We start from the raw sequence: 19,145 nt of genomic DNA, 5'->3' as shown, positions 1-19,145 counted from the left end.
TTCTAATGATCTCAGAACGTCGTCGCTCATCAGCCGCGGAACCACCTATCGCGATATCCACTATAACTTTGTGAAGTAGGTTCTCATCAACTATCGCTGGCCTGCCCACAGTTGATTTTTGGAGTTGTTTACGTTGGTCTTCATCTAAGTTATCCAACTTTCGTTTGTAGTTATCCCGGTACCGTTGTTGCCGCTCTTTGTTTTTCACGCAGTTTTTGAGTTCACGCATGTGTGTGGTTCATGCGTTTGCCCACCAATCACGCGACTGCCGACAAAATGGCGTTTCTTCGGAAGGTAAAGGTCACCCCAGCTTGCAACCCCACCTGGCGAATCGTTCATAATCACCTCAACCTATGGTGCACCGCAGTGCGCAAAACAGATGTTCTTTGCCGCAGCAACGATCGCGTGTTACTCTAGGCTGATTACTATTTTGCCGGTGCTCACATCTATTTCCGGGTTAGGTGTTCATGTTGCTTTGTTTCTGATTATTTTTTCTTTGAAATTTAAGAAGTGTAAAACAGTTTTTAACTATTTATAATCTGGATAAACATATATTGTTATGCTAGTTTCCTGGGATTATATTATATATCACATTATTTTATTTTGCCAGTAAACATCTACTAAAATGACTAAGCTCCTCCCCAACCCCCTAACCCCCAACCCTAAATTCTCCCGTCACCCTGTTCTCCCAACCCCCCCCCCCCCCACCATGTTACAGAGGTTGCACGGGTCTGTGCAAGCAGTAGATCGCAAAATGTATATTCGGGGGGGGGGGGGTGTAGTGACCGAACGTTACGTAACGCTTAGGGGGTGTCTGGCCGAACGTTAGGAAGCGTTACGAGGGGGTGGGGGGGTGTCAAATTTCGGGAAAAAAAGCGTTACGTAATATTTGAATGGCCCCTTAGACACGCGGTCCAGATCGAAGAAGAAGGGGGAGGAGTTATCCAGGCAAGGCGGAGCCCTGTTAAGGGCGGAGCCGGGAAACCTTGCGACCAATCCAGGCCAAGGCGAGTTTCTCGGTGGGCGGGTCGAAGTGACCCGCGGCTTGATACACGGGGCGCCTTACTTAAGCGATCGTGTGGAACTGCTTCATGCAGAGAGGGAGAGCCAAAGTTCTGAGAGATTGTATGGGAGTGAACGGAGGTGTGGCTTCACGGCAGGGCAGACGAGAGGAGACGGTTCGTGGTACAGCTCAAGAGAAAGAGACAAAGAGATTCCTCCCCGATATATTCCCCGCAATATAATATAAGGTCCGCTCACGTGCAACCACGCAATACCTACCGCGCTGTGCCGGAGCTTCGCCGCGGCACCCAAAGACGTGGGCCGGAGTGAGACGTGGACCGGAGCGAACGTGGACCGGAGTGAGACGGGAACCGGAGCGGAGCCACGCCATTCCTGCCTGCCAGCCATTCCCCATTCTTGTGAGTGTGTGTGTACTTACCAGGGAGTGTTAATTAAGACTGTATTAAGCTCGCCCTGTGTGATCTGCTTTTTCCTTAATCCTTGTAATTATTAGTGTGTATAATAAACCTGTGTTCTTCCTTCACTTTTGGTTTCTTCTCCATCCGGTCGCTTTAGTCTGTTTCCTCCAATTGAAGATACGTGGCACGATTTGGCCAACGCTCAGGATCGGGTTAGTGTTTGCTAACGGCTCGGATTTTGGACTGCTAACCGCTCGGCAAACTCCATCTTGTCCGGGTCCGAGCGGGAATTATATCCCTGCGTTGCGGAGGGATTGGCAAAGGTATTTGGGAACCCATTGACCAATCACCCTGGCTAATCTCACCCCGCAAAGGAGCGTTATAGTTTCCAGGATCGGAGACAGCCAGCTTAACAGACAGGGAGATTAACCCCCCCCCCCCCCCTTGTGGTAACGGGAGTGCCGCTCCGAATCCGTAACAATATATATATAATTTAATTTATTTCCAATCAACTGAATTTACTTTTCATCAAGCAAAGAACAATGTTCATTGGTTTATGATCCAAAGAGTGTTCTTTGCGTAATCCATAAGCAGAGTCTCCAAGATAGACCCCACAGTTAGAACCATCTAGGCAGAACTCATAATATGTTTCACCCAAGTTTAATAAGTCTCCAAGATTTAACTCTTTGGGTGGATTATCAAGGTAGAACTCGTTCTGTGGGTCATGGTTGTTCAAAAGGTCTTCAAACAAATCAATAATTTCACCCCAAGTTGTAGTAAAAGCAGTATTTTCATTTTGTATCTCAGATACAATTTCCTGTGAGAGAAAATAACAATGTATTAATTTTAATACAAGAATATTATATGTATAAATCAAACTCTCTGAATATTAAAAGAAACTCTTACCTCCATTGATAAGAGGTTTGAATTCAATTTAATCAATTTGAAGGTTTTGTTCCACACAGATAGTAGGACTCCAAGGAAGTCCAAAGTCATCCCACTCAAGCTCAGCACAGTAGTTCATTCTCAAGAGAAGCAGAAAGTTGTTTAAATTTAGCCTGTGTTTCCACCCTTAATATAAGAATGGTGGGTGTGGTTTCCTTTGGAAATTCCCTGAGACGATCTCTGGGCAAGCCTGGGCAAGGCTTATCTGGAAATGATGTAATAGTGGGTGGGGTTTATAAAAGTGGGCGGCGCTTAAGAAAAATGGATGGGGCTTATGAAAAGTGGACAGGGTTTAGTAAAAAGTGGGCGGGGCTTAGGATAAAGTGGGCGGGACTTAGGAGGAGGTCAGACTAGGTCATTAAGAGAGGTTTATCATTTCATATTAGCTCAACAGTGATATCCAAACCAAGAGTTAAATTATAATGTAATATTTGTCAATATTTTAGATGGTGATTCCTGTGCTAAAAGGATGGATCTTATCAGAGAGATAAAACATGATCAGATATTTATTGGATCTATGAATGATTTTCTTAAATTCAATAAACTTGACTTTAATACTATATAAGTATATATATATATATTCATCTACTCTAAAGGGTGAAGCCAGCCCTACGCAGTGGAGTAAGGACCAAAAGGAGGGACTGGACTGTGATTTGGTAGCAGAGACTAAAAATGAATGATAGTGAAACGAGCAAAGCGAGTTGAGCTATGATGAGTCTCTCTCTCTCTCATGTGACCTTTAATTGAGATCAAACTTAACAGTGGGTTGACATCTAACGTGGGTGCAGACATTCAGCAAAATTATATTTTCAAAATGAAACCCTCTCCTTCCTGTTGTTGCAGATGTTATTTTGCCGAATGTCTTCAATGATTTCTTCTTATTTTTCAGTAATCAAAATTTATCTTTTTGAATTAGTACAAGTACGCAATGAGCCGCAAGCAAAAAAATATCTCATCAGTACCATTCCAGGGGACATAGGCCACTATGATTTTCTTGAAGTTCTCGGACTCCAGAGGTGGAACTTGGAAAATATAATGTCTCACGAAGACTGGTATTGTTCAATAGTTTCATAGATGTTGGAGACTTTCCGATACCAAATATCCATGATGTGCTTGTTTCGTATGCAGCCTGTGCCTGGTTGCATCATTTTCTGGAAGTGAGTTGTGTCACTGATGCAGTGACCCTGTTACGAGTAAGCTGGTAATCATTTTGCCAACCTCGGAAGGATTACAGGTTGAGTTAACTCACCTGGTGTTATTTCAACGGCATGACATTTGCTCAAACTCAAGACCCCAAGATCTTAAGCCAGCCACCTTAACTGTTAATCCACCACCAGGTTTGGAAAATAAATGACAGCATTGAAAACATCCTTTCTCCTATTTCCCCAAATGTTTAAATTGTACTTTGTTGCTTCCAAGCCAAATTTTTCAGGCCATTTGATTATAACAGTAGGTACTACCTCTTTGGGTACTTTGGTTGTATTGCTTTTAAAAAAACACAGGAAGCTACATGTTCTTGGCATCAAGAGAGCATGCACTCTCTAGATTTGTCAAACTTTTCACTACCAGCCATTGATGACACCATGGCTTTGTTACCTTTATACAAAAAGGACTATTTGACAGCAACTTACGTACCCATGGAGACCGTTTTCAATAGAACACTTTCTGACAGTAGATGAGTCCACTTGCACACATCTGTGCCAGTTCTTATGCAAGTTCAGTACTTGATTTGTTTTTCCATTTCCTATGGAACTTGCTGTAATGCTGTATTGCTCATATGTTTTATTGATCTTATTTGGCCTTCCAATCAATTTTATATTATTAACTTCTTTGGTATAATTTTGGGCCTCTTTATTGTTGCTTGGATGCCACATCTAGAAATACCTGTTTTTCGGGATATTTCTCTGGGAATTGCCTTCTTGGTGCAAAATTAATATTTTGAGTTTCGTCGAGTTCGATATTTAGCGTGTAGAACAAAGGTGAGTAAATGCAAGCGAACAGAGAACAGTAGAGGCTGCTTTCCCTATGGAGCTGCAGAGCACAGTCAAATGCTCTAGCTGAGTGCACAGAGCCAAAGGCTGTTTAGCCAAATGGGTGCAGCCAAATGCACAAATGCCATTTGTCCGATTGCTGTTCACCATCATGGGATTCGGCTATAATTTAAAGCATAGTTGGGGCTGGCATGTTATTGTGCAGAAAAATGGGCATCTTTGGCAGCATATCCGCACCATTCCAAATGGCTTTGATTTACCTGACCTGCTATGTCTGGGCCCAGCCCAGTCATTGGAAAGAATTGCTGCATATGCGCTCGTTGTAGAGATTTGTGTTTTTATCATACAATTGCTTACCTGATGGGGTTTAATGACATTACCCAGATTGTGTTGTTTTACATTTCCATTCTATAAGATGAGTACTTCCAGAAGTAGAAAGTAAAGGAATTTGAATATATTTAGTTGTTTATGATAAAACCAAGTTGAGTTGAAAAATAAATTAATACTGATAGTTATCGAGTTCCATCAAGTCGTGGCCGACTTCTGGTCAAATTCATGATCAGATTTCTCCAAACATCCCTATCCTGCACTGCTTTCCGAAGCTCTGGCGGAGACGGCTTGGCTGCAGCCTTTACCACATATATCAAGTAAGTACACAGTCTGACTCTTCTTCCTTCAACCATACCCAGCATGATTAACTTCTCCAGACTACTGTTTTCTGCATGGATGTTGTGTCCAAAGTATGTCCAGTTTCTGTTTTACAATCGGTGCTTCTATGGAACATGGTGGTTTAATTTATTCAAGTACTGATTTATTTGTTATTCTTAAAGTCCATGGAATTTTAACGTTCCTCTCCAACATCACATTTCAAAACTATCAATCTTCTTCCTTTCTTTATTCTTCACTGTCCATAATTCATATCCATACATTGAACTGGAAATGCCAGAACATTCTCCAGACTCCTCTTGTTTGTATAATCACATATTTGTCTTTCCGGATCTTTGTCAATCCTGACATTGCTGGTCTCCCTAACGTTAACCGCCTATTAATTTCTCCTCCACAGTTTCCACTCACTTCAATCTTAGACCCCAGGAAGATGAAACTCTCCACTATTTCCACATGATCGTCTCCAAATCTGATCTTTTCTGTTGACAAGGTTTTCATCTTTTTTATGTTTAAATAAAGACCAGCTCTTTCACTCTTCTTCACTATCTGCAGCAGTATCATCAAGTCCTCTTTACTTTCTGCTTTACTTTCTTCTTCTTCACTAACAATGTGGAATCATAAGTATACCTTAGGTTGTTGATGCGTCTTCCTCTAATCCTGACTCCATCCTCCATGTCATCCAAGTTTGATTTCATCATGATGTACTCGCCCTACAGATTGAACAAGTAAGGGGAGAGAATGTACCCCTGTCTAACTCCTTTTCCAATCTCAAACTATTCTGTCTCTCCATCCTCTGTTCTTATTATCACTTTTTGTTTAGTGTACAGGATTTTTATCAGATACATCAGGTGCTACAACATCCCCATTTCTCTCGGCATAATCCACATCAATTCATGATCAACACAAAGACTTTGCTGTAATCTATAAAACAGAGATCCACCTTCCTTTGATATTCCCTTGCTTTTTCCATTAGCCATCTCAGATTTGCTATTTAATCTCTAGGACCTCTTCCTCTTCTGAAACCTGCTTGCTCAACAAGCATTCCTTCGCCAGATGAAGTCGTCCATTCTGTGTTGAAGGATCTTTAGTAATATCTGTCTAGCATGTGAAATCAAGGCAGTAGTTTGGTTATTTGAGCATTTTATTGGATTCCCTATATTTGGCAATGGTATGTAGACTGTCTGCTTCCACATTTAGACCACACTATCCTGCTCCAGATTGGTGTGCAGATAGCTGTTAAAGTTTGGATTGCCTCCTCCCAAACTACCTTGAAGAGTTTGTTGGAATTTCATCGGCAACTGCTGCTTTTCCATTTGCCAGCTCTTTCGGGGTTCTACAAACCTCACATTCTATCATCATTGGTTCTTGCACATATTATCTTCCTTCCAAGGTTACCATCATATTGTGATCTCGTTTGTACAGTTTTCATTATAGTTCTTCCATATTTCTATCACAGTTTCCTCTATCAGATACTTTCCTGTTCTACTCGGACCCCAATCCTCGATCTAAACTTTCCTGTGATCTCTCTGACCCTTTAAAAATATTGTTGCGGATCTCAGACGTCGGCCTTCCCCTTATCAAGAGGGGGTTAATCCCCTTGTCTTTTGACTAGCCGACGCGATCCTGGGGGTTATGACGTTCCTTCCGGCCGGTGTTGAATAGGGTTGTTGGTCGAATTAGTCCTATTACCTAAGTACCAACTTGCCGTGAAGCAAGGAAATAACTCCCGCTCGAACCACGGATTTGATGGAATATGCCGAGCGGTTAGCGATCTGCGATCCGAGCTATTAACCAAAAACTACTAAACCCGATTGTAGTGGTTCCTAATCGTGCCACGTGTATTCAATTGAGAAATGACGAAAGCGGTCGAATTAAGAAGAAACTAGGAAGAACAGGTTAATTTATTACAATGTACAAAAGAGGGAAAAAAGGATGTACAAGAAAAGAGGAAGAAAAAGGACACAGGGCAGCTTATTGCAGTCTTAACTTATCCCTTGGACTCGGGCCCGTTTGCTCTCTGACTCGGTCTCAGACACAGACTCATGCGGGGATGGAGATGGTCGGTTGAGGGTCCGGCGATGGCGTCCACCTCGTCCGGTCCCCGACTCGTACCGAGCAGATGGTGGAGGACGGCAGGCAGGCAGCGCTCCGCGTGGCGTTGACGTGAGCGGACAATTATATCGGGGCAAGGTAAGCTGGCTATCGGCGACTTCGTGGCTCTTGGCCGCGTATGTAATAAGAATACGGGCGTTTGGATGTTTGCGCACCGCAAGACCAATTCTCAACCAGTGATCCCCGACAAACCCTTGACAATGGCGCGTTCCTTCAACCAATGTCCTTCAACGCCGATCGTACAAGTTATTTTGCACAACGCCAAACATGCGAGTCCTTTACGCATCAAAGTTCCCCTGCGAGTCCTCTCACAATGCGAGCCTTGTCGTAAGTTCTGTTCATAACTCAACCATCACTCCGGTTCATAACTGAACTGAGGGCTTTGCATGCGCGCTTATATCAGCAAGCCAGCGCACGTTCTGGAAGCTCCCAATCCACGCCCTGTCAGGCGATCTCACCGTACCCCGATTGGCTGGTGCGGTCTTACCGGCTCCGCCTTGATGGCTGCTTGACGTGGCCACACCCTCACCTCGCGCCCCTCCCTCTCTCAGGCCTTACCCCGTGGTCTCTTGGCTAGTTCCAGCTAACCAAGGCAACCGCCAGGGGTAGCCAAATTGCAACTGTGGCGAAACACTCATCACTGAGCAGCAGCAAACGCTGCTGTGGCCAAAGTGCAACTGCGGCGAAACACCCATCACGGAGCAGCAGCAAACGCTGCTGTGGCCAAGGTTACACAGAGAGAGAGAGATGCCAAACAGGACGAGGGATGGATTCCCCCATGGAAGTGGATTGGAGGGATTATTGAAAAGGGGACCTATCCTTATTTGTTTGACACAACACAGATGATTGTACTAGGGAAAATGGCCTTATTCTAAACACATAATAATGAGATAACTAATGTTCTAATGGGCCGACGTGTTTGCTTGTGGACTAACTACGGGGTGTTACCTTTAACCTTTACTGATGATGTTACTTACTAGTGTGGGTTCTCAAAACCGCAACAATATATCCTGTTTTCCCAACTCTGTTGTCACTATATTTCTATGCATGCCTCTTTGACATTTTCCTCTTTGTCTTTCCTGGGTTGTCATTGGAAGTCGGTATTTAGACGCTTAATTTCCTCTCTTGATGCACCTTTGGTTTTCATCTCTCCTGCCTGTAATGTGTAACTCCTCTTCTGACAGCCATTTAACCTTCTTCTTTCTGCTTGCTTTTGGGATGTTGCTTTGTGGCCTCTTCTTTTACAATGTCTTCAACCTCTGGCCACAATTTGTCTGGCATTCTGTCAACCAAGTCTAGCTCTGCAACACGATTTTTTGTTTCACTTTCACTACATATTGTTACTCCATGCACACAAAGTGAAAAGTGGGATTAAGCAATTGGTTCATGTCTGTTGTCCGTGTGTCTTATGAGTTTATGATCGAGGAATAACTTATTTAAATCGAATGTTATATTTTTAACCACGAATCGAAGCACGAGAAGGAAGACAAGTATACCGTTTTACCTTACTTGCCCTTAGAATTCGTCCCAAATGGGGTGATGCTCAAGACTGCTTTCGGACAGTAACACTGCGTAGGGTATTGTTTACAATGAAGTCTCGAGTTTTCAAGGTCATGTCTGGTCAGTTCTTGATTTTTTTTTTTTTTAACCTTTCTCAATTTAACTTGTAGTTTTGTCACAAGGAAGTCACGATATGTCCCACAGTCTGCACCTTGCTGAGCATTTTTTATACATGGTCTAAGGCTCGTAATAGAGCTAGCACACACATACACACACACACACACACACACACACACACACACACAACCAGGACTCGGGAGGGCTCTGTTTAGTATTAGGGACTTGTCGGTGGAGATGAGGACTGGTGGCGGTGACACACACACACACACACACACACACACACACACACACACACACACACACACAAACACACACACACACATACACGTCATGATTTTCACTTACACGTGCACGATTATGGTTTGTACACATGTTTTGCATGAAACCATGTGCTGTGCATTATGTGCACACATTTTGTGCGTGACATATTGTGCTGTGTATTGCATACACATATCATTATTATACATTATGTACATGTACATATTATACGCATATTGTATTGTATACACACATTATGCACGACATGTACAGTAGTATATTGTGTACAGACATATTGTGCTTGATATATTCCACACTATATACACACGCTGTCACTCCCACATACAGTCGTTGCCAAAAATATTGCACGCTTGCACGTTTTTAAAATAACTTTGAAATAACTTTCAAATAACTTTTTCAAATAATAACTTTTTTCAGTAAATAATTTTCTCAAAAAATAAGTCGAATTGACAAAAAGTATTTGGTCTCCACAATTCTTTATTTCACTGTTAATATTACAGAACCTTTGTTTTTGATTCAGAACTTAATATATAGGGCATAGGGCTTAACCTACTTAATATATAGGGCTTAATATATACTTTTAAATCAGAAAATAAAAAGAAATGGCATTGACATAATTATTGACACCCTCGACGTAATATATGGTAGCACACACAGCCTTTGGACAAAATAACTGCAGTCAAGTGCTTCCCATAGCCATGAATGAGCTTCCGACCCCTCTCTACTGGCAGTTTGGCCCACTCTTCTTGTGCAAACTGCTCCAGTTCTCCCAGATTTGAAGGGTGCCTTCTCCCAACTGCTGTTTTCAGACCTCCCCACAGGTGTTCAATGGGATTTAGATCTGGACTCATTGCTGGCCACTTCAGAACAGTCCAGCGTTTTGTCTTGAACCATTCCTGGGTTCTTTTTGAAGTGTATTTTGGGGTCATTGTCCTGCTGCAAGACCCATGACCTTCGATGGAGACTCAGCTTTCTGACACTGGGTTGAACATTGCACTCGAAAATGCCTTGGTAATCTCCTGATTTCATGATGCCATGGACACATTCACGGCACCCAGTGTCAGTCAGCACAGCAACCCCAAAACATCACTGAACCTCCTCCATGTTTGACTGTAGGGAAGGTGTTCTTTTTTTTTTGAAGGCTTCATTTTGTTTTATGTAAACATAGAGATGATGTGCTTTACCAAAAAGCTTAATTTCATCTCATCTGTCCACAGGACATTCTCCCAGAAGGGTTTTAGCTTGTTCATGTGTGTTTTGGAAAACTCCAGTTGGGCTTTCTCATGTCTCTCTCTCAGCAGTGGGGTCCGCCATAGAACCCCTTTTCATTGAGTTGGTTGGTGAGTTGGTGACGGATGGTGCGAGTTGAAACTGTCATATCTTGTGTCCGAAGGTCAGCCTGAGTCTGTTTGGCAGTTGATTGATGTGCTTTCTCCACCATTCGAACAATCTCACTTCAATTGTTGATCAAGTTTTCTCTTGCGGCCACGTCCAGGGAGGTTGGCTACAGTGCCATGGGCCTTAAACTTCTTGATAACATTGTGTACGGTGGACACAGGAACATCAAGGTCTCTGGAGATGGACTTGTAGCCTTGAGATTGTCCATGCTTGGCTACAATCTTTTGTCTGACCTCCTCAGGCAATTCCCTGGTTTTCGTTATTTTCTCCATGCTCATTGTGGTACACACAGTGACACAAAACAGCAGAATGACTCCTTTTCTCTATTCAAACTGGTTTAATGAGTGATTTTTATATTGCAGGCACCTGCAACTCACCACAGGTGAGTTCTATTCCAAAGTAAAGGAGAATCACCTGCTTGAAATCTAATTATTTCTTGCAACTTCTAAAAGGTGTCAATAATTATTATTGGAATAGAACTGAGCTGTAGTGAGTTGCAATATTGTCCGGGCCATTTTAGAATTTCTGTGTGGAATAAGCTAAGATTTAGTAATTTTTTCAGCTTTTTTTTGTTTTGTTCCTCTGCAAACCAAAGAAATACATATGTGGATACCAAAATATTGTTTAATTTCCACAATTTTCCTGGAAGAAATGGTGCATTATTTGAAAAAAGTGCAAGGGTGCCAATATTTTCTGCCACGACTGTACGTGCACACACTTATACATATACAAACACACACTCATACATATACAAACAAACACATACACGAAGGTGGATACATTGGAGACCTGGGAGGGCTCCACTTTCTGCTCCACCCAGTTTCACTTTCTGAAACCCGCATTTGCAGATAACGCACACATATACACACACACACACACATACACACACACACACACACACACACTGACGAGACAAACACTTAACCCAGCCACTAAGCTTGGGGGAAGTGCCGTCACATCTTGGGATGCTCTGGGTACCAGCAACGTCATAATTGCGCCACCTTTCTCACCGCACTCAGCAGGGCATTTTCCTCCCCATGGATGCCAACCAATTGGGATTGTCTGTGCTGTGGATCCTTTTAATGTTAAACTTCAAGCAAGAAAGCAGCACATACCATTTTTAAAGTATTTGGTATGACTCCAATCGATCCAATCCAGATGGGTGTTTTTAAGAGACACCATCTTCTTACTGAATGGCCGTTGGCTCCCCACGGGAGCTCATCTACCCTTTGTCAGGTGTTGATTTTAGTCCTGGCAGGGTGTCACAGTCACCCTACCCTACCCAAAGAAAAGCCAGTGAGGGGTGTCAGTTTAGTCACCAACAACCTGACCATCCGGCAGGTAGCACTGGGTTACACGTGACCAGTGGCAGCCCCAAAAGACTGACCTGACCTGAAATATTGGCAGAATGCATAGCACTTCTCCATCTTCTATTGATTAGAATGTCGTCAATCTGATTTCTCTTGCCCATCAGGTGAAGTCCATGTGTACAGCCTTTTTATTTTATTTTTTAAATACTGATAAACAGTGCAATGAAAGGCCCAAGGGCTCTTTTAATTTGGCCCGAGGCCCAAGTTTTGGCCCGAGGGCTCTTTTCATGATCATCTCCGAACCCCAAAGACCTTCCAACCGTAGTTCTTTTTCTTGATTCTTGTGTTGTGTAGGCCAAAATTGCTGCGTATTGATACATCAATTGTTGATACATCTTCGTGTGTGTCTGTCTCTCCTGTTTTCCCTTTTCTATGTTGCTCAGAAGAATAAGTGACTTTGTGTTCATCCTACACACACTATTGAATGGTTTTGTTAAGAAAATGGGTTGTTTAATATTAATAACGTGCCCAATTGTGCGCTTGCTGCATGTTGATTCCTCAAATTAAGGTGTGCCACTTCGAGTACTGGTGGGTGGCAGGTTATCGGCACATTTCCTAAGCGGTGGTGGTTAAACTGATGTTGGGGGCTCTTGGTGAAAAGATAGCTCCCACCCCTGCCCCAGGTGAGAATATTTAAAGGAGAGCCCCCCAGTGAGTTTGTTTTTTTACGGTATAGCCCATAGGGCAACGCCTTCTAGAACAGTGTTTGTCTGTCCGGATGTCCCCTCAAACGTATACCAATCAGAGCTGAGGATCTGGTCACATGACAGGGTGATGTGATTACGTCTGATGTCATTACGGCCGCTGACCCCGCACACCGCCATTTTAATTCCAATTTCGTTCAGGCCGAACATATCGTCGAACCTGTTATATATCACAATCACTATGCACTACCTTTACGTTTTTCATTCAGTGTGACACACAAACAAACCGATTGTTAAAATGACCATCAAATATCGAAAGCATCGGCGTTACGGGTCTTCCAACAATACGGTACGTATAGGCCTTAGGCTTCATGCCTCATCTTTGGACCGCTTCGGACAAATTAAGCCCAGGTTTCTTAATACAGTAGTGTATCATTTCAGTGGTATCGTTTTTGTAATAATAATAATAATAATAATAAAAATAATTACATAGTAAATGGAATAATAACACTTTAATCTCAATGTCATGAATGGAAAGTTAATGGATTGAAGTGGTGTATGGTTCATAAATCAATGATAAGCTGTGTAACTGCAGAAGTAAGGAATTAGCCTCGGTTTTTTTTTATAGTCATATCATTTTCGTAATAATGATAATGTAACGTTAATATTGTAATGAATGTAATCGTAACACCAATCCCTTCATAGTGACTGCAAAGTCACTAGAGGTTAAAATATATCTTCTATTAAAGTAGCGGCAGTTTTGTGTTACGCTACGTCATTATGTCTATCTTCAACTAAAGTATCAAACAAGTAAAGATACATTCAAAGTACACCGTCCCCATGCCAAATAATTAAATATCCTACGGCGCAGCATTGCCGGGGCGCCTCCGGCACCCGGCAATACCGCAGTGCAGCTGATTGAGGCTGCATTGGGAGGGAGAGGTGTGCAATAATTGATTGATTAATTGTATAATTAAAATAAATAAAAGATTATCATAACATATTTTCTTAATCAATTGGCTAATAGCATAACTAAACCACTAGTGCTTCATCCGAAGATGTATCTTTTAGAAATTTAATTAAATAAGTCATTAATAAAAAATTAAATAATTAATTGATTAATCAATAAATAATTAATCGATTAAATGATTAATCAATAAATCAAAAATATCCTTGATAGCCACATCACTTGGTCACTGTCATGTCCAAATATTAGCTTCCTAGCTCAAAAGGTGCCTGAGATATTGGCCAAATGAGAAAGAAAATAAATAAATGATTGATAATAAAAAAAAATAAAAAAAATCATTAAAAAATTAAATTATTAATCAATTCGGTCGTAGAACACATAAACCACCACCATTTCATCAGAATCTGTAACTTTAAAAAAAAATTTTTGTCATTAATCGAATAATTAAATAATTAATCGATTAATTGATTAATTCATAAATCAAAAATAGCCTTTGCAGCCAAATCATCTGGTCATTGGCATGTCCACATATCAGCTTCCTAACTCAAAAGGTGCCTGAGTTAATGGTCAGAAGAGAAAGGAAATTTGATTAATTATATACGTACTTAATTAATCGCTAATAATTAAATAACTCCTCAATTAATTGATTAATCAAAAAACAAAAAGTACCGTTTTTGACAAAGGACTTGCTCACTATTGTGCCGAAATTTCAGCTTCCTAGGCCAAAGGATGGCTGAGATATCGCCCGGACAAACAAACAAACAAACAAACAAACAAACAACCAAGAAAACAAACAAGTACACATACATTCAAAGTACACCGCCCCCATGCCAAATAATTAAATATCCTACAGCGCGGCATTGCCGGGGCCTCCGGCGCCCAGCAATACCGCAGTGCAGCTCATAGAGGCTGCATTGGGAGGGAGAGGTGTACACTAATTGATTGATTAATTGTATAATAAAAATCAATAAAAGATTATCACAAAATATTTTCTTAATCAATTGGCTAATAGCATAACTAAACCACTAGTGCTTCATCCGAAGATGTATCTTTTAGAAATTTAATTAAATAAGTCATTAATAAAAAAATAATTAATGAATTGATTAATCAATAAATACTTAATCGATTAATCAATAAATAATTAATCGATTAAATGATTAATCAATAAATCGAAAATATCCTTGATAGCCACATCACTTGGTCACTATCATGTCCAAATATTAGCTCCCCAGCTCAAAAGGTGCCTGAGATATTGGCCAAATGAGAAAGAAAATAAATAAATGATTTAAAATGAAAATAAATAAATAATAATCATGAAAAAATTAAATTATTAATCAATTCGGTCACAGAACACATAAACCACCACCATTTCATCAGAATCTGTAACTGATTTTTTTTTTTAAAGTAATTAATCGAATAATTAAATAATTAATCGATTAATTGATTAATTGATTAATCAATAAATCAAAAATATCCTTGATAGCCACATCACTTAGTCACTCATGTCCAAATATTAGCTTCCGAGCTCAAAAGGTGCCTGAGATATTGGCCAAATGAGAAAGAAAATAAATAAATGATTAATAATGAAAATAAATAAATAATAATCATAAAAAAATTAAATTATTAATCAATTCGGTCAGAGAACACATAAACCACCACCATTTCATCAGAATCTGTAACTTCAAAAAAAATAAATTAGTCATTAATCGAATAATTAAATAATCGATTAATTGATTAATTGATTAATTAGTAAATCAAAAATAGCCTTTGCAGCCAAATCACCTGGTCATTGGCATGTCCAAATATCAGCTTCCTAACTCAAAAGGTGCCTGAGTTAATGGTCAGAAGAGAAATGAAATTTAATTAATTAAATAAGTACTTAATTAATCGCTAATAATTAAATAACTGTTTAATTAATTGATTATTCAAAAAACAAAAAATACCGTTTTTGACAAAGGACTTGCTCACGACTGTGCCGAAATTTCAGCTTCCTATCTCAAAGGATGGCTGAGATATCGTCCGGACAAACAAACAAGAAAGCAAGAAAGCAAGAAAACAAACAAACAACCAGAGTGAAAACTGAGTACTCCCTTTCAGCATGCGTCACTGCCGAGCCCCCTTTGGTGCCCGGCAATTGACGATTTGCAATGCCTGGAGATGGCATAGGAAAGGTGCGGTGTACAACAAACAAACAAACAACCAGAGTGAAAACTGAGTACTCCCTTTCAGCGTGCGTCACTGCCGAGCCCCCTTCGGTGCCCAGCAATGACGATTTGCAGTGCCTGGAGATGGAATAGGAAAGGAGCGGTGTACAACAAGTCCTTTCGGTCTTATTTTTTTTTCAAAGAAGAATGGTTTTGGCAGTGACCCTTCCCAGCTCAATTTCCCCATTAACCATTGCTCAGCATGAAGCCTGTTACATATATAAGATTTATTCACACTGCAAGGATGACATGGATGTCTCCACTGTGGGGTATTGGAGGTTTAAATTCATTGGTTTAAATCCACGTTTTTGGCTTTGTCAAAAGGAGTTACGTACAATAGACTCTGACAGGGACAAGCAAACTGGATTGGATGCGCTTCACAAGTGAAAGATTAATTGGACAGTGATGTTCTCAAATTAGAAATCTCAAAACCAGGACAATTGTGTCAGTGGTTTTGCTTCGGCTCTGCTGTTGATGCAAGGATATTGTTAACCTTGTATGGTTCTGTACTTAAGTGACAATAAAAGTTTCTGCAGGATTAATGATGGTGTTCGTTCCATGACAGGTAGGTTAAGAAGCACTGTTTTGCTTACCAGTTGTCTATGGTACTGATTTTTCTTTTTTCCAAGATGAATGTTAAGTAAGATAGCTCGGGATTTAATTTGACACGTTGCTTCAGAATGGTTTCATGTCACCAGTCGAAGGCTAACGCTGCAATTTGTATGCTCTGTGGTGTCAGTCTTTTCGACAGCGAAAGTACCCAAGGCTTGTCTCAGCCATCCACACAGACAACGCAGTGCCTGCGAGCAGACACTCCAAATAATGCTGCGCCAGTTTCTGGTAATTGAACCGCAATTTGCTGTACACTCCGCATTATCGTTAATCGAGAAAGGTTTCTAGCAGCAGAGTTGTTTTGTTTGTTTTGTTGTAATGAAAATCAGAGTATGGCGGAACGTGAGAGGTTTCATCGGCAACCTTCATAAGTATATATTGTAGCATCTCACGTAATGTCATTGAGGTGTGTACACTTCACCACACCAGAGAGACTGTTCAAACAAGCTTGCCACTACTGTCTTTGCTTGCTCTTCCCTGGCCTGGGGTTTGAACCTGCTGGCTACATTACCCAAGAGAAGCATGAATGATAATCAGGATGCCCCCACAGGACATGCAAGTGCGCAGCTTCACGAGTGAGGGAAAGCCAGCGGTTGAAAACTCTGTCTGCCGATATTCGTGCATTGTGCAAATATCTAATGTGCCACAGTGGGCCAGAAGTTTCTTGCTTTTGAATATGTAAGATCTCTGTTTTTGCCCAGAGGAATAAAGTGAAGGTTCGTTGAAATATTTTCAAGTTTTATAACATTAGACGGTCGTAATGTAAAAGCAAAAGAAAAGTAAAAACTGCAGTGAATAGGAATTTGAACAAGACTTGAATGCCCCCCCCCCCCCTCCCTCTCCTCATGGCAGCATATCCAAGTCTGAAGATTGAGCGGAACGAGCTGAAGCCATTGCTGTTGGCTGATGCACAGAGGCGTGTGCGAGACATTGCATTGAGTCGTGACCGCGTCACTTTGCACCAAGTTCTTCAGGAAGGTAACATATCAGTGTTTTGGCCATAGGTACCCTGATCACGTCTGCAGAATTTGAGGGTAAATGTCGAGCAGTTTTCGATCTTGAAGTCATAGGCCATTCAAAGTAAAATCAAACACGAAATCTCAAAACAACAAATTGTAATACTGCATTAGAAGCTAAAACTGCAAGTCATAATAAGCAAATGAACACAATGGAAGGAATTTGCTATCTCAATATACTGGGAACATGAATGCAGAGAGATAGTTCAGAGATTTTATTTTGTATACAGCGTCGAGGCTCAGGGAGGAGCAATAATACAGAACTGATGATGATGTAACAAAACTAAGAGAAAAGTAGAAAGAGGAGTGGGGTGGCAGGGGATTTGGGAGGGGGTGGGAGAGAGGGGGTGACACACACCCAGTAGGGTTGTGGGGAGTGAAATAGAGGGGACTTGGAGAAATAAGGGATGTAGGAAGGAATGAGAGCAATGGACACTGCAAGAACACGGGGTGAGCAAGTTGAATATAACCGCAAACTATCAGTGACAAAGGTGGAAGGAAAAATTGGAAACCCAAAAAGATGTGGGCTTGGTGGGGGACTTCCTCCTCATGAGACACTTCGGTCCGGGACTTCTCCCCTCCTTGGATGCTTCAGGGCGGGGCTTCCCTCCTCTTCAAACGCGTTGGGCCAAGGCTTCCCCCCTTTTCAGGCCTGGCCTTCTGCCCTCTTCGAACGCTTTGGGTCGGGGCTTCCTCCTCCTCGGACGCTTCGGGCTGGGGCTTCCTCCTCCTCGGACACTTTGGGCTGGGGCGTCCTCCTCTCAGGACGCTTCGGGCTGGGGCTTCCCCCTCTCAGGACGCTTCGGGCTGGGGCTTCCCCCTCTCAGGACGCTTCGGGCTGGGGCTTCCCCCTCTCAGGACGCTTCGGGCTGGGGCTTCCCCCTCTCAGGACGCTTCGGGCCGGGGCTTCCTCCTCTCAGGACGCTTCGGGCCGGGGCTTCCTCCCTCTTCAGATGCTTCAGACCGGGGCTTCACCCTCTTTGGACGCTTGGGACCAGGACTTCCGCCCCCCCCCCCCCCTCTACGGACACTTGGGGCTGGGGCCTCTCCCCTCTTCGGACACTTCGGGGCGGAGCTTCCCTCGTCTTTACTCACAATGGAAGAATTGATCTTGATTTCTAAAAAAAAATGTTTTGTTATAATGATGCCAGTGCAGTACAAGGAATAGTAATACAGTAGTAAGGTAGTGTACTTTTTTGTTTTGCAGTTTTCTGATAACTTGCTAACCCTTGACCCAGGTACTTTTGGTCGAATCTATCATGGGACGCTTGTTGATGAAAGAGACCCCACACTGAAGAAAGAGGTCTTTGTGAAAACAGTCACAGGTTCATTAATTTACTTTCCTTTGAACTAATTTGGAATTTTATTTTATTTTATATGTACAGTGTATGTCATTTGCTGGCATGATATCTTCAACTGTTTAAAAATGGAGCATATTTAAAATTCACTGATAAATATGAAACTGATTTGGTGTTTGGTGAATTGGAGAAAGGGACAATCTTTGGATGTAATTGCAACTAAAAACTTGGCCACTTCCTCTATGGGTGCAGAACATGCTTCAGAAGCACAAGTCGTCCTGATGTTGACTGAGAGCTGCAAGTTGAGAGGTCTGCATCACAGGTATGTCTGACATCTTCTTTTTTTCAATCTTTTGGTGCAGTCCAAGTGAGTTACTCCAGATTACTCCAGTTACTCTATAAATGTTTAAATGTCATACGTTTAAGGGGTCATTTATTTATTATACAGTATACACAAAAGGAAGCACAGAGGACTAAATTGAGAAAAGGAAGGCAGGCTGACTTTAGAAAAGAAGGAGGGTTGGGAAGTGTCTGGGAAGAAGGAAAAGAGGGTTTGCAAGATATCGGAGTTAAAGGGGATGGGGTGATTTGTCAAAAACATT

At 41.7% G+C, this 19,145-nt stretch overlaps 1 protein-coding gene across 1 annotated transcript in view; it reads left to right on the top strand.

Annotated features, from left to right (window-relative positions):
* The window catches only part of RYK (receptor like tyrosine kinase), a 259,256-nt gene that overhangs the window by 174,902 nt on the left and 65,209 nt on the right, over positions 1-19,145 (top strand). Inside the window, exons 7-10 of the mRNA XM_068129006.2 lie at positions 16,357-16,457; positions 17,082-17,207; positions 18,484-18,570; positions 18,796-18,865. Of these exons, the coding sequence (XP_067985107.1) occupies positions 16,357-16,457; positions 17,082-17,207; positions 18,484-18,570; positions 18,796-18,865 (384 nt within the window). The remainder of the gene's footprint in view (positions 1-16,356; positions 16,458-17,081; positions 17,208-18,483; positions 18,571-18,795; positions 18,866-19,145) is intronic.

This window comes from Myxine glutinosa, chromosome 9 (genome assembly GCF_964187855.1).
Source record: "Myxine glutinosa chromosome 9, kmMyxGlut1.1, whole genome shotgun sequence".
NCBI lineage: Eukaryota > Metazoa > Chordata > Myxini > Myxiniformes > Myxinidae > Myxine > Myxine glutinosa.
The sequence above is the reverse complement of the archived record's forward strand: the minus strand, read 5'-3'. Positions and strand labels throughout refer to the sequence as shown.